Source organism: Geotrypetes seraphini, chromosome 2 (genome assembly GCF_902459505.1).
Source record: "Geotrypetes seraphini chromosome 2, aGeoSer1.1, whole genome shotgun sequence".
NCBI lineage: Eukaryota > Metazoa > Chordata > Amphibia > Gymnophiona > Dermophiidae > Geotrypetes > Geotrypetes seraphini.
Window position 1 is genome coordinate 498,825,927 of NC_047085.1, and position 14,358 is coordinate 498,840,284.

The following is a 14,358-nucleotide window of genomic DNA, read 5'->3' on the forward strand; positions in this document are numbered from 1 at the left end:
AATATAATTATTATTATTTCCCTTTGAGTCATGAAATATTATTATACATATCCAGGAGAGGTGGGAGGAGGGAGAGGGTTAAAACAGCTTTAGTATATTTGTTAGAGAACAGCGGAGTAGACTATATTACTTGATTGCTTATGTGTATGCACTTTGTATTTAATGTTAAAAATGAATAAAGAATTTAAAACCAAAGTTCTTGTACAGCTTTTCCAATGCTTTTTTTTGCCAGCGCCTGCCTGACTTCATTCTACAATTCAGCTATATGAGCCAGTCTGGGAAATAAGACCTGCAGTAACCCGGCAAGCGATAGTACCAGATCTTTGTAAGTTCCACTATACTGATTCCATCTTGTACCTTTTCCACAGTTGTGGAAAAGCCTGCCAGGGTATGTTCGCTTTTGCACCTCTATACAGCAATTTTAGAAAACTTATTTATTTGAAGATACATTTTCATGTATGTGAGAATTGTTATTGTCATTTATTAGCTAGGGTTACGTCGGTCTCCTCTTAATGTAGTTGTAAGGGTTGGTGGGGAAGTGAGAAATGTGTTTGTTAATTTTTATTATGGATGTTTCTATCTAATTATGATCTACCTGTACTAGCAACTCTGTTGAATGTCCGTGTCAATCTGACCTTGAACTGAATAGGTAAAGGCAGACTGATTTGTGTATGTACACAAGGATGGCCACTAAGGCAAGCATACACAAACACACGTACACTGATACAAACACCTACAGACGTACCAGCCCACACATTCACCCAAGATACAGACACCCACACACACACTCGAGCGACACAAACAGAGATGGCTGCTCAAGTACACACAAATAGGTTTTGGAAAGAATTCCATCAGCCACTGTCAGCATGCTTTCTTCACTAGTTTCCATCTATTTTCTTTTTGGCTCAGTTTCTCAGCTGTTTTAAGGTACTTCTTTTCTTTGACTTGTCCTATCAGAGATCATAATTTTGCATCAATCGCCTTTTTCCTTTGACATTTTTTTTCTTTTCTTTTTACCACAGCTTTCTCTGCGTTGATTTAAATGCCTTTTAACCCTACCAACATGCAGCCAAGTATGTACTTTAATTTTCCCTTTCTGCCACATTTTAGCCAAGATGGGACATAATAGCTCTGAAATGAGGTAGCCACATGCAGGTACTCGGCAAGATATTTATTCTTTCCCCCCTCCCCCCCACCTCAGAAACAAAACAGAAATTCATCTTCACAGACCCTTTCTCAGTTTGTCTCAGCACACCCCTCCATTTCTATAGACCTCTCTGTGCCATATATATATATATATATTCACTCATTATCTTTAGAATTCTGTCTGTACTAGCAGCTTATTTCCTTCGCATGCGGTGGTGTTTACAATATCATCAGTCCTTCCACAGCATCTCTCGCAGGGCTTCTTGGCGCTTCTTTGGGTGTCTTGACCTTCACAATCTGCACCTGGAGCTGCTCCTCTGCAACCTCATTCAGGGGGGCCTCCGCTGCGGCAGGAGGGGAGGGGAGGAGACAGAAAGAAATGCACAGAGATTAATCCTTTTACACGTAGTAAACAGGGGCAGCCCATGTGCAAAAACTCTCTGCTGGGCCTCAGTTGCGTAAGTCCATAGGAGCTGGAAAGCAATTGCTTAGTGACAGGGTTGGCCCCGACATTAAATATGGCAAAATTATCAGCAATATGTTCTGCTTTAACACCCAAAATATGTTCTGACATAAGGAGGAACTCACATTTTACATGATGAAAAGTATTCTTAAGACCAGCTACTGAAAGGACACCACACCTAGGGAACTTGCATTACTGCAGCAGGACAATGTAAAGCATAAAAATGTATTTATTTAGATTTAGCTCACATGAGCTCCCCTGGGAGAATGGTATAGAAAATTGAATAAATAAAATCTTTTGAGAAGTAACCCACAAACCTGGTATCATGCTGTGGGATATGATCTCTTCTTCCAAGGCACACTAACACTGCTGCCACCCATCTTTAACCAAATCTATAGCATTTGCCATTCCCAAGAACATGCACTGTAACTTTTATGACCAAGAATGTTTTTCCTAAGAACCTAAGAAATGCCGCTGCTGGGTCAGACCAGTGGTCCATCGTGCCCAGCAGTCCGCTCACAAGGCGGCCCTCTGGTCAAAGACCAGTGCCCTAACTGAGACCAGCCCTACCTGCGCATGTTCTTGTTCAGCAGGAACTTGTCTAACTTTGTCTTGAATCCCCGGAGGGTGTTTTCCCCTATGACAGACTCCGGAAGAGCGTTTCAGTTTTCCACCACTCTCTGGGTGAAGAAGAACTTCCTTATGTTTATAAAGAATCTATCCCCTTTCAACTTTAGAGAGTGTCCTCTCGTTCTCCCTACCTTGGAGAGGGTGAACAACCTGTCCTTATCCACTAAGTCTATTCCCTTCAGTACCTTGAATGTTTTGATCATGTTCCCTCTTCCTCTTGAGCCTCCAGCTCAAATGAAAACAGAACAGAGATTCTGGAACTCTGAGCTTCCAGTTGCAACAAACCAAGAGATTTTTTTCCTCCTAGTTTACAACCATCCCCAACCAACAACAGCGAAGGTCCTAGTCTGGAGTACACACAGCAATAATCTTTCTGGAGCCCCTGCACTCATGAGCCCTGAATATGACCATAAAGTATCATTTTTGAGCAATGCCCATGGCTTTCTACCTCTTCATCTCCCAACTCAGAAATCAGGAAATGAACTGAGCACCTTCCACCTGACAGTGCACAGCACCATCATGAAGTCAGCCAGTGAGCTGTGTTGCTGTAGCACTGGAAGAATTGGCTTGGATAACCAATTCATGTCACATTCAGCAGACTAGTACAGTTCTCTCTCAGTGTCAAGTTTTGGAATTTGGCTTTCTAAATCCAAAAGTATTGTGCTCTTCTATTCACTTACGAGTAGTTTACATTTTGAAATTCAAACAAAATTACCATGTTTTAAACTTCTGGATATACTTACAGCCCAAATTTTAAGAAAAGTGTATATTTGAATATAAGCCGACCGAATATAAGCTGAGACCCCCATTTTCCCCCCAAAAGGAGGAAAATGGTTGACTCGAATATAAGACGCAGGGGGAGGGAGGATTTATATTCAAGTGCCCTGCCTGGATTTGCACCCAGTGCCCCCTCTCTCATTCCCTCCCCTGCCAGGCACTGCACCAAGCCCCCTTCCTTCCCTGGCTCTCTACCCTTTCCCCCCTTCCTACCCTGTACCTCCTGTCTGCCTATATTGTGCATGCCGCCACGCCTTCCGTATGACCCGCATACCTGGAATTCCTGGTGGTCCAGAGGTGTTGCGGGCAGGAGCGAGCTTTCTGCGCTCCTGCCCCGCTGCTGAGCTGATCATTGCCGTGAGTTCTGGCAGTTCAGCTGTATGCTGCTACCCGGCACTGAGCGACTTCCTGAATGGTATCAACAACACAGCTCACTGGCTGGCTTCATGATAGTGATATGCTCCTGCCTGCTACACCTCTGGACCACCAGGGACTTCAGGTACGTGGGTCATACAGAAGGCATGGCGGCATGCAGGATATCGGCAGAGAGGAGGTACAAGGGACATGGCAGGGAGGGGGGGGGACAGGGTGCAGAGTCTGGCGGCCCAGCAAAGGCCTGCAACAACTCCAGGAAGGGAGTGGGTGGGTGCTGGCCTGAATATAAGCCAAGACCCCCATTTTTTGGGCCCCAAAATCTCAGCTTATGTTCGAGTATATACGGTAAGTGTTTCTTCCATCCCTTTATTTTGGGTGGGTTTTAAGTAGATTTTCTTAAATAAATCTTTTATATATATATATTTATTGAATTTTTCAATATAATCAAGCATAACTTGTATAGAAAGGAAATCCAGCAAAAGAATTAGTAGTTAAACATAATACTTCAATCAAACATCAAATATAAGCTTAATCTCTACTCAAGTCCACAAATAGGATCCAAAGTGGATGATGGGCAAGTAATAATAAGAAAAATTAAATTGAGTAAATATTACTAGTAGACTGAAAATACACCTTTTCTTAAACTAAGCACTCATGTTCCGTCTTTCTCCAAACATGAAGTTGATAGAAAGGTTGTCAGTTGAGATGGTTCAAAGAAGACAAATTTATGTGAACGATAATTAATTACACATTTACATGGGTGTCGCAAATAAAATGTAGCCCCTAGAGCCATAACACCAGGTTTCCTTAACAAAAATTTGTGTCTCCTTCGCTGGGTCTCCTTGGCCAAATCTGGGATCATCTGTATTTTACAAACTAAAAATTATTTTTGTTTATTCTTAAAGAAAAGTCTCAACAACCAGTTTTTATCTGGCGCGAGCGCTACTGTTATAAGTAAAGTTGCTGGTTCCGCCAATTCTTTATCAGATGTTTCCAGAATATTAGATAAATTCATAGAGTCCTGACCCATATTCTGTTGTTGTCTTTAATTAGTGTCTCAGTAATTTGTTTAGAGATCTTTATTTCTTGAAGTACATTCTGTATTGAGGTCTTAGAGACCTCAATTTCGCTTTTCAAGTCTTTAATTAGTCTCATGTTTGTTAAATTTATTTTCAAATTGTTGTAATTGTGGACTTATGGACTTTGCCAAGTTAGCCACTAAATCCCACAAAGAGTCCAATGTTACCTCCTGGGGCTTCTCTATTTGAAGAAAGTGTAACTTAGATTTATTTAGCTCAACGTCCTGTTCGATTCCTGCTTCCCCCTCCACTTCCTTCTCAGTCTCCGCATTCAGGCTTCCCTGTAGCAGCAAGGGCCCCGGCAACACAGTTCCCTCTTTGATCTCCTGAGCCTCCGGGAGGAGGTGAGCTCCAACTTCCGGGAGTACCTCCGCTCGCGGCGAACTGGTGGACTGAGGGCGTAGGGGGGGTGCTCTCACGTCAGGGCTTAGCAATGTCTCCAGCCCCATGGAGAACGACGCAGACTCGCCGCCACTGCGCGCCTCCTGCAGGGAACTCCCCGATAGTGTTGTTGGTGTTTGATGCATTCTCCTGACAAGCTCCTCAATGTTGCCGAAGACAGCCGTTCTAGAGCGCTGTGAGGCTCCACCAGCGCTCCGTCCTCTCCTCTTCAGCATGGCTGAAGAGGTAAAGTTTTACCAAGGAAAACAAAGTGAAATGAGATGAGCTTGGGGAGAGTGTGCTCAGACCTGCTAGCATTCGGCCATCTTGGATCGGTATCCGTCTTAAATAAATCTTTATTAATTTTCAAGTAGTAACAGTGCAATACATATGAATCTGAACTTACAAATATTCGAAAGTCATCTTTTCCCCCCACCCCCTTTACTTAATCAATAATATAAATGCAATTATCCTTCCAATAACCTACTCTTATTTAAAGTAGTAATCCATTCCCATCCTGGATGTGTAAGGAAATCAGACAAAAATTAAAGAGAAATGACAACTATATAGAAGCAATAAAAGATGCCAATGGGCCCCACACCAAGTTAAATACATTTTCAACACCAAAGTTACCCAAGCCCTACTTCTCCCACTTTCTGCTTGGAAATGACATCCTTCTGTCTCCAGGCCTCTGAAAGTTTACCAGAAAAGGGCCAGCACCTCTTCCTACCTTCACTGTAAGCCAGTGGTTCCTCCTCTGTATGGACGCACTGCTCATCTTTCACAGCCTGTGTTTGCTGGAAGCTCCATCGGCAAGATCTCTCTGTTCTCTGGCATCCCTGAAACCATGTGCTGGTATTTGCCCCGTTCCACGTTGGTCCTTCTGATACGATTACTGCAGGTTTTATTAGCTCCTCCTCCGGACACTCCTCCTTAATCTCCCTCTCTGGCCCCTCTGCTGCAAGGGCACAGCAATACACAGAGGTCAGTCCTTATGGGGAGCGCAAACAAAATAAAGGAACTTCATTAAAGCATGAAATCTTGGGGGGGGGGGGGGGTTGTTACAGGCCAGCTCTGCCATCTGACAGATCCAAGGTCTTTAACATGCCAATGACACCTTCAGGTACTACCCGCACCTCAGCTCCAGTGCTAATGGCAAGAGGCATGCTGTGGAGCCAAAGGGGCCCAATTCAGACTATTTGCTGGAAATGCAAATGATGGCTAAAGTAAAAAAAAACAAAACACAACTACTGCAGATCTTTAGCAGCTCATAAATCCCAGCTACAAATAAAGGCTCTGTCAAGAACAGAGCAGCAAAGTGGAAACAGACTATACAGGCAGCCCTTTCTGTGTCTTTTATCTGTTTTGTACTGTTCAGAAATGATCAAAGCCATTACCAGATGCTCCTGCGATGGGTAGTAAAAGAACATAAGAATAGCCTTACTGGGTCAGACCATCAAGCCCAGTAGCCCGTTCTCACGGTGGCCAATCCAGGTCACCAGTACCTGGCCAAAACCCAAGGAGTAGCAACATTCCATGCTACCGATACAGGGAGGAGGAGGAGTTGTTCAGGACCAATAAGGTACACTGACAGTGTATGCACGGACTCTCCGCTAAGATCTAAAGATAAAACTTCACATCAGTCTCTTATCAGGAGGTCAGCAGGAAGCTGCCCTCTCCCGTCTGACCTGTAACCTTTCAGCCTGCACAGGACACAAGCCCTAGGAGCACTAGGAATGCAAGCCACCCTAATCAATTTGCTTATTCATTGTTAGTGTTTATTCAATGGTTTTAAAATGTTAAGTGCTGATGATTTTGAACTGCATTGTAACCCATCTCAAAGCCTAATGGGAAAGGTGATCTATAAAACTTGAAAATAATTAGTTTCCAGTTTTTCTATTGAAATTAATATTTGTGCAAAAAGCTAGATAATGCTAGAAACCTCTAACAAACAAGTACAGTTTGGGCAGCTTAAGCACACACAAGCCTTATCTCAAAAAAGATATAGCGAAACTTGAAAAGCTTCAAAGAGCGACCATGATGATAATAGAAACCTGACGGCATAGAACTCCTCTTGTATGAGGAGAGACCAAAGAGGTTAGGGCTCTTCAGCTTGGGAAAAGAGATGGCTAGGGAGAGATATGACTGAAGTCTTCAAAATCCTGAGTGGTACAAGTGGATTGATTTTTTTACTTCATCAAAATTACAAAGACTAGGAGACATCGATGAAGTTAAAAGGAGATATTTTTTTAAACCAATAGGAGGAAGGGGTTCCCTGATTGGTATAATTTTAAAAATCAGTATAGCTTGCAGGTCCTATAATTCCAGGCAGATTTCCTAGAGCATCAGGCCACCCAGTGGTATAAATTAATATCTGAATTCTTGAATAAAAAACCAAAAATTAGTCTTAGGAGCATTGAGAAAAAGCAGCATATTTCTGCAACTCAATGGCCTCAAATTTGGACTTGGAAGATGAGATGTTCGGAGTCAGCATCTATGAGACAAACAAGGTTTTTTCTGTTACATAGAAGTTTCTGGACCCCTGTTCGTTTGCAGAAATTAGACAGTTCAAAGTCTAATAGATGCTGGCACTGTCATCTTGACATAGGGATGCTGGATCATCTGCTGTTCTATTGTCCTTTGATACTCAACTTCTGGAAATCTATTTGGGGACATATAAACTTGATTTTAGAGACGGTGATTCTGTTTTCTTATGAATCGGTAATCTGTGAATCATTATTATCCCTTAAACCACCAACTGATAAATATAAAAATAGGTTATTAGGAATTATGACTGGGATAGCCATCCAAATGGTCACAAAAAATTTTTAAAAACTTTGACCGTTTGAAAATTAGTTTTGGTGGCACTCATTATGCCTTTGTTATAGGATGGAAAAAATGATAAATGATCAACGGGGGAATTACTAAGGTATTTCAATTAACATGGGGTCCATTGACTAACTTTATTAAGAATAGTTGACTGATTTATTAATATACTTTCACTGATTCATTAATATACTTTCACATCACAGTTATAACTTACACATCCAAGGGGTGGGAGGGTGGGCTGGGTATTTTCATAGATGTTAAATTGGGGATGAATATTGAAGGAATCTTTGTATATTTATTTTTCTTGTTTAGTCAATTGGGTGGGTGGGAAGGGTAAAAGTGATTGTTCATGTTTTTATAAAAGATAAAGGTGCTGGGGGGGAAGTGACGTCATCCCAGCGCATGGCTGCCTGAATCAGGAGCTCCATAGGGGCCGGTGAGAAAAAGAGCTTTTTCAGCTTCCAGCGCTAAAACGCGCTCATTATTAAGATCGCGGTTTGCGGGTGAAGCCATGGCGACGCGGAAGAAACTAGATAAATTTAAATATTTCGGCGACGGAGGAGAGAAAACAGCGAGTGAGGCACAGGGGAGTGCAGGAGACGCGCTTAAAATGGCTGCGGGGCCGTCGGCGCCGACAGAGCTGATTGAAGCTGGGACTTTGGCGATCTCGGGGGAGCTCAGTGAGACGGTGCATAAGTCTTTTCAAACATGGTTCCAGGACCTGAAGGATGAAATGGTAGGAGTGAGAGTGGATGTGAAAGCTGCCCTGGCGGAGCTCCGTGCGGATGTGGGGGAGTTGGGAGCCAGAGTGTTAGCCTCGGAAGAGCACGTGGAGGCTCTGTCTGCCACAGTTACTGGGGTCAAGGAATCCACAGGCCATTTAACATCTGAGCTGCAGGAACTACAGGCGCAGGTGGAGGATCTTGAGAATAGGTCACGCCGGTGTAACCTGCGAGTTAAGGGAATCCCGGAGGGGGAGGCATATCGTGATTGCAAGACTGTGGTGCGAGAGTTTTGTCAGAGCCTCCTAAGTGTGGATGGAGCTGAGATACCTGAGGAGATTAAACTACAGAGAGCGCATCGGAGCTTGGGTCCTGTGAGAGGTCCTGGCTATAAAGATATCATCGCTTGCTTTGCGGATTTTTCCCTCAAAGAGAAGATTTTGCAGATGGCACGGCGCCACCCCTGGTTTCGTTGGAAAGAGTTGGAAGTGGGTGTCTACCAGGACCTAGCATGGTCTACACTACAGAAGCGCAGGGCATTCAAAGAGGTCACGCAAGTGCTGAGGGATGGTGGCCACAAATACAGGTGGCTGTTCCCCTTTGGGGTCTGGCTTACTATCAACAGGAGGTCTCGAAAGGTGGCTACGGTCACGGAAGCCTGGATAGCTATGAAAGAGCTGGGTTGTGTGAATATCCCGGAGACGGTGCCAGCGCCGGCTACAGCTAGTACTTCGGGAGTACCTGGCGCTTGGTCTACAGTTCTGCGCTCTGGCAAGCGAGCAGCTAAACAGGGGACCTGATGATGAAGAGAACTTACCATCTAGCCTATTCTTTAACGAGGCCACTTTGATTGGCATGGACTGGGAGAGGTGCTGAGTGGTGTGCCATCTCCGGTCTGGATCTTGGACAGAGACTCTGCACTTTCTAATGTTTCTCTTTAGCTTTACTAGCGGCTTGTTTTGCTGCAATTTTTGGTTTTGTGTTGTTGACATGGGGAGCTGCTTGGGCTAGTCGCCTGGGGTACTTTTCACTTTCTAAGGGTTGGCTAGACCTTCACTGAGGGGGTCAGCTTCGGGTATGGGGGGAGGGGGGGGGTTGGGAGGGAGTAAAAGTAAACTTCTTACTATTGGATCATGGAATGTAAACGGTTTAAACAGTCCGGGTAAACGTAGTATAGTATATCGTGAATTGAATAGATTTAAGTGGGATATATGTATGCTGCAGGAAACCCATTTGAGACCCAGACATGTGGGGGTCTTGCGGTCCTCTTACTTTGAGCAAGTATGGACGCATCAAAGTGGTCAGTCTGCTAAGAAGGTGGGAGGACTGGCAATTCTTATACGAAAGGGCTTGGGTTTTACTGTTCAGACGGTGTATAGAGATTCTGGGGGAAGGTGTCTGGCTCTGCAGGGTACATTACAGGGCCGTCCTATCACTGTAATTAACATTTATGGTCCTAACGGGGGTCAGGCGGCCTTCTATGGTTCTCTTACAGATGATTTAGTCAATTTTGTTAGGGGGTCTGTATATTTGGGGGGGGATTTTAATGTCACTCCAGATGTGCTGCTGGATCACTCCCAGGGAGGACTTCGATCATCGTCCCGAGCTTCTCGCAAGGCTTTTCTTGCCCTGATGTCCTCCTTGGGCTTGATCGACAGTTGGCGCTTGCATCACCCCTCCCAGAGGTCATATACCCATTATTCATCTGTTCATGGTTCTTATGCTAGGACTGACAGTATCTGGACTCATCGTAATCAATGGGGGGGAATCAGAACTGCTGAAATTGAAGCTATACATATCTCTGATCATGCGCCTGTCTGGATAGCTTGTGAAGGCTGTTGGGATGTGGGGCATCATCGGACCTTTTGGAGGCTAAATGAATCACTGTTAAAGCATACAGAGGTGGACAGGGAGGTGGGAGAGGCTATTACCAATTATCTACATGACAATGATAATGGCGCGGTGGGTGACTCCATATTGTGGGATGCCCTTAAGGCTGTGATCCTTGGGGTCTTTATTAAATGGGGGCGCGCCTTAAGCGACAGCGGGAGCGAAGAACTTTATCCCTTCGGGAGACTTTGATATCTTTGGGGAGGCAACACCAGTGCTCTCCTGATCCAGAAGTGTTTGCACAGCTTCTGAGAGCGCGACATGAACTTTCTCTTCTACAGATGGAAGAGATTGATTTTTATAGACTAAGATTGCGCCAGACGATATATGAATACAGCATTAAAGCGGGCTCGCGACTTGCTCGATACATTAAATTGAAACAAGCCAGAACCGCTATTACCCGAATTAGGGATATGGAGGGGAAAATGCAGTGTACAGATGGGACCATTAAGAAGGTTTTTCTTTCCTACTACACCAAATTATATGGGCAAGTGGAGGGGGTACAATTGGACTCTATCACGGCATATTTAGATAAAGTGACGTTGCCACACCTGGGAGACTCGGATATGGGATATCTTAATAGTCCTGTTGCCTTGGGGGAGGTACTGGGGGTTATCACCAGGCTGAAATTGGGAAAGTCCCCGGGTTTAGATGGGTACACTAATAGTTTTTACAAACAGTATCGGGTCCAGTTAGCTCTTCTATTGGTACGGGTTATTAATGGGGTGAGGGAAGGGAATTTACTACCGCCATCGATGGGAGACGCGGGTATCTCGATATTGCTTAAACCGGGGAGAGATTCTGATAGTTGTGGTGCGTACCGGCCCATTTCATTATTGAACACCGATGCAAAAATTTTGGCTAAAGTTTTGGCCCTCAGGCTGGGGAAGTGCTTGCCTAGCCTGATTCATATGGATCAATCGGGGTTTATTCAAAGACGCCAGGTTGGAGACAATATCCGAAGAACGCTGCATCTTCTCTGGGAGGCGCAGCACAATTTGGATAAAGTAGCTCTCTTAGCAGTTGATGCGGAGAAAGCTTTTGATCAGGTGGGTTGGGACTTTTTATGGCAGGTCATGGAGCGGATGGGGTGTGGGGATTTCTTTCTGGCTTGGGTGCGAGCATTCTACCGGTCACCGAGGGCGACTATTAGGGTGAATGGGGACTACACAGAATTTTTTTCAATTGAACGGGGTACACGCCAGGGGTGCCCTCTCTCTCCGCTTTTGTTTGCACTGTCTATTGAACCCTTAGCTATCCACATACGTGAACATCCAGACATGAGGGGTTTATGGATCGGGGCTCAGGAACATCGGCTTGCGTTATTTGCTGATGATGTTTTGTTATATGTGCGTGACCCTGAACTTTCCCTCCCTATCTTGTTAGACATTTTTGCCGAATTTGGTATGGTGTCCGGTTTTACGGTTAATCTGGATAAGTCGGAATTGTTGGGGATCACCTTGACTGCCGATGAAGAGAGGGGACTGTCGGGGAGATTCCCGTTTCGTTGGGCTTCTGGGGCGCTGAAATATTTGGGGATCTATATCTCTCGGGATTTGTCTCAACTGTACACTTTAAATTATACCCCCATTATTAGGCAAATCAAGGTGGACTTGCAGCGGTGGTCTGGGCTGTGGTTGTCTTGGTGGGGACGGATAGCGGTTATTAAAATGAATATTTTGCCTCGTTTATTATTTCTTTTTCAAACACTGCCTTTACCGCTCCCGACTGTGGTGTTAAAAGAACTTCATGCTCTCTTCTTCCGGTTTATCTGGAAGGGGAAACCGCCTCAGATCTCTCGTCAGTGTCTGTGGTTGCCCCGTGAGTCTGGGGGACGAGCACTTCCCAATTTGTTCTGGTATTATAGGGCTGCACAATTGCGAATTTTGTTGGATTGGGATATAGCGGAACAAAAATGTGTAGTACAATTGGAACAGCAATTAATGGGTACCCGGGTTTTACAAACCTTGATTTGGTCCTCTTTATCTGCACGGGTGGTTTTTAGAACTTTGAGAAATCCTATTTTGACGCACCTTTTGCGGATATGGTGGGAGACGCGGAAGAAATGGGGAGCAGGGATGGTGCCTTCGCTGCTGGGGGCGTTGGGGGATGAACCATTTTTTCCGGCGGGTAGGGAGAGTTCGGTTTTTCAGCGCTGGGAGCGTCAGGGACTCCGGACGTTCTCGGATGTCCTTCATAGGGGGATCCTGGTGTCCTTTGAGGCTTTTCAGAAGAGTGCAGCTTTGCCTAAGGGGGATTTTTTAGCTTACTCCCAAACCCGACATTTTATTCAATCACAGGGCTGGACTGGAGATTCGATCAGGACAAGGGCTCCCTTGGAACATCTGTGGCTTACACTTCGTAACCTGCCCAAACCCATTTCAGTTCTCTATCAATATTTTAGGGGCTCGGTTGTCTTTCACCCTAAATACAAAGGTCTTTGAGAACGGGACTTGGGGTGTTCTTTCTCAGAGAGGGAGTGGACCCAACTTTGTCTTGAGGTGGGCAAGGCATCCTCTTGTATTCTTATACAGGAGAATGCCTACAAGGTGTTTACCAGGTGGTATTATACCCCTGCTAGGTTACATAAAATGTTTCCGAGATCTTCTGCAATGTGTTGGAGGTGTGGGGGGGCCGTTGGCACCTTTTTGCATATTTGGTGGGATTGTCTTCCTTTACAAATCTTCTGGAAACATGTTGTTGGCTGTTTATCCCAATTGTTGCAAGTTGTGCTCCTGTTGGTGCCAGTGGAATGTTTACTGGGCTTACATAATGTGTGTGAACACACTTGGCAAACTAAACTCCGCAGGTGGGGATTGGCTGCAGCTAAATGTTTAATTGCTAAATCCTGGAAAAGATCCGAGGCACCTGTTATGTTAGAATGGTATTTGCAGTTTCATCAATTGTGTACCATGGAACTTTCAATTGCTAAACGTCATGGGCACTACTTTTCATCTATCCGAACTTGGACTGTTATTATGGACAGGATTGATACTTTGGTTTAAGTTTACTGGGGCTGGGGGGTTTGGGGGGATTGTTGTTGTGGGGATAACTTCCTGAAGGAACAACAGGGAGGTGTCCACTCTGTATATTTCAGTTTACTTGGGAGGGGTGGGGGGATTTGTGATTCATTGCAGGGGATATCTGGTTGGCAATGATGTCTTCTTCTTGCTGTATTGTGATTTCTGAGCCTGTTGTCTTCTGTTCAATACTATGGAGTGCTTGAGCCTTGATATCCTTATTTTGCTTGTATAATACAAAACTTTTAATAAAGATTTTCAAGTTAAAAAAAAAAAAAGATAAAGGTGCTTTTTCTTGTTCACTATATGTACATTTAATTGTTTATTGCACTGTTGTTGGTTTGGAAAATCAATAAAGATTTATTTAAAAAAAACCAACAAACCAATAGGAGGAAATATTTTTTCACTCAGAGAAAACTCTGGAACACATTGCCAGAGGTTGTGGTAAGAGTGGATAGCGTAGCTGGTTTTAAAAAAAGGTTTGGACAAATTCCTAGAGGAAAAGTCCATAATCTGCTACTGAGACAGACATGGGGGAAGCCACTGCTTGCCCTGGATTGGTAGCATGGAATATTGTTACTATTTGGGTTTTTGCCAGGTACTTGTATCCTGGATTGACCATGGTGAGGATGGGCTACTGGGCAGGATGGACCATCGGTCTGACCCAGTAAGGCTATTTTAATGTTCTTAAGTCCACCATAGAATGTGCACAGCATAATATAAGTAGTAATATAAGCTAGATATACACAAACACACACATTGACCAGTCACAAACCAGTAAAGAAGAAGTTCAAGCTCTCACTGCCTTGCCAATATGCTTCTAGAAGAGTTGGGGGGAGACCATCTTTGAGATTAAGAGGATAATTCAGTCTATCTACCTTTATAATTTTCAACCTTCTGCTCAAACCAACATGGCTGCAGTTCAGTGCCAAGATGTGATTGTGTTATTTTGTGACGTATCCAGTAAGACTCAAACGACTTATACAAACAGCATTCAGCTGGCAATGGCTTCTTGGATTTCAACTGGTAGAAAGCTCTATACTCAC

At 44.3% G+C, this 14,358-nt stretch overlaps 1 protein-coding gene across 5 annotated transcripts in view; it reads right to left on the reverse strand.

Annotated features, from left to right (window-relative positions):
• Positions 1-1,155: 1,155 nt before the first annotated feature.
• LOC117354464 (zinc finger protein 3-like) overlaps positions 1,156-14,358 on the reverse strand; it is a 30,605-nt gene continuing 17,402 nt past the window's right edge. For 2 of the 5 annotated variants that reach the window (XM_033932058.1, XM_033932059.1), the window contains exons 6-7: positions 5,582-5,809; positions 1,171-1,490 (exon numbers count right to left, since the gene is read on the reverse strand). In XM_033932058.1, coding sequence (XP_033787949.1) covers positions 1,366-1,490; positions 5,582-5,809 — 353 coding nt within the window. In that variant the 3' untranslated portion in view covers positions 1,171-1,365. Of the gene's footprint in view, positions 1,491-5,581; positions 5,843-14,358 lie in introns of all 5 variants that reach the window. The other 3 variants (XM_033932061.1, XM_033932060.1, XM_033932062.1) reach the window with 3 other exon arrangements.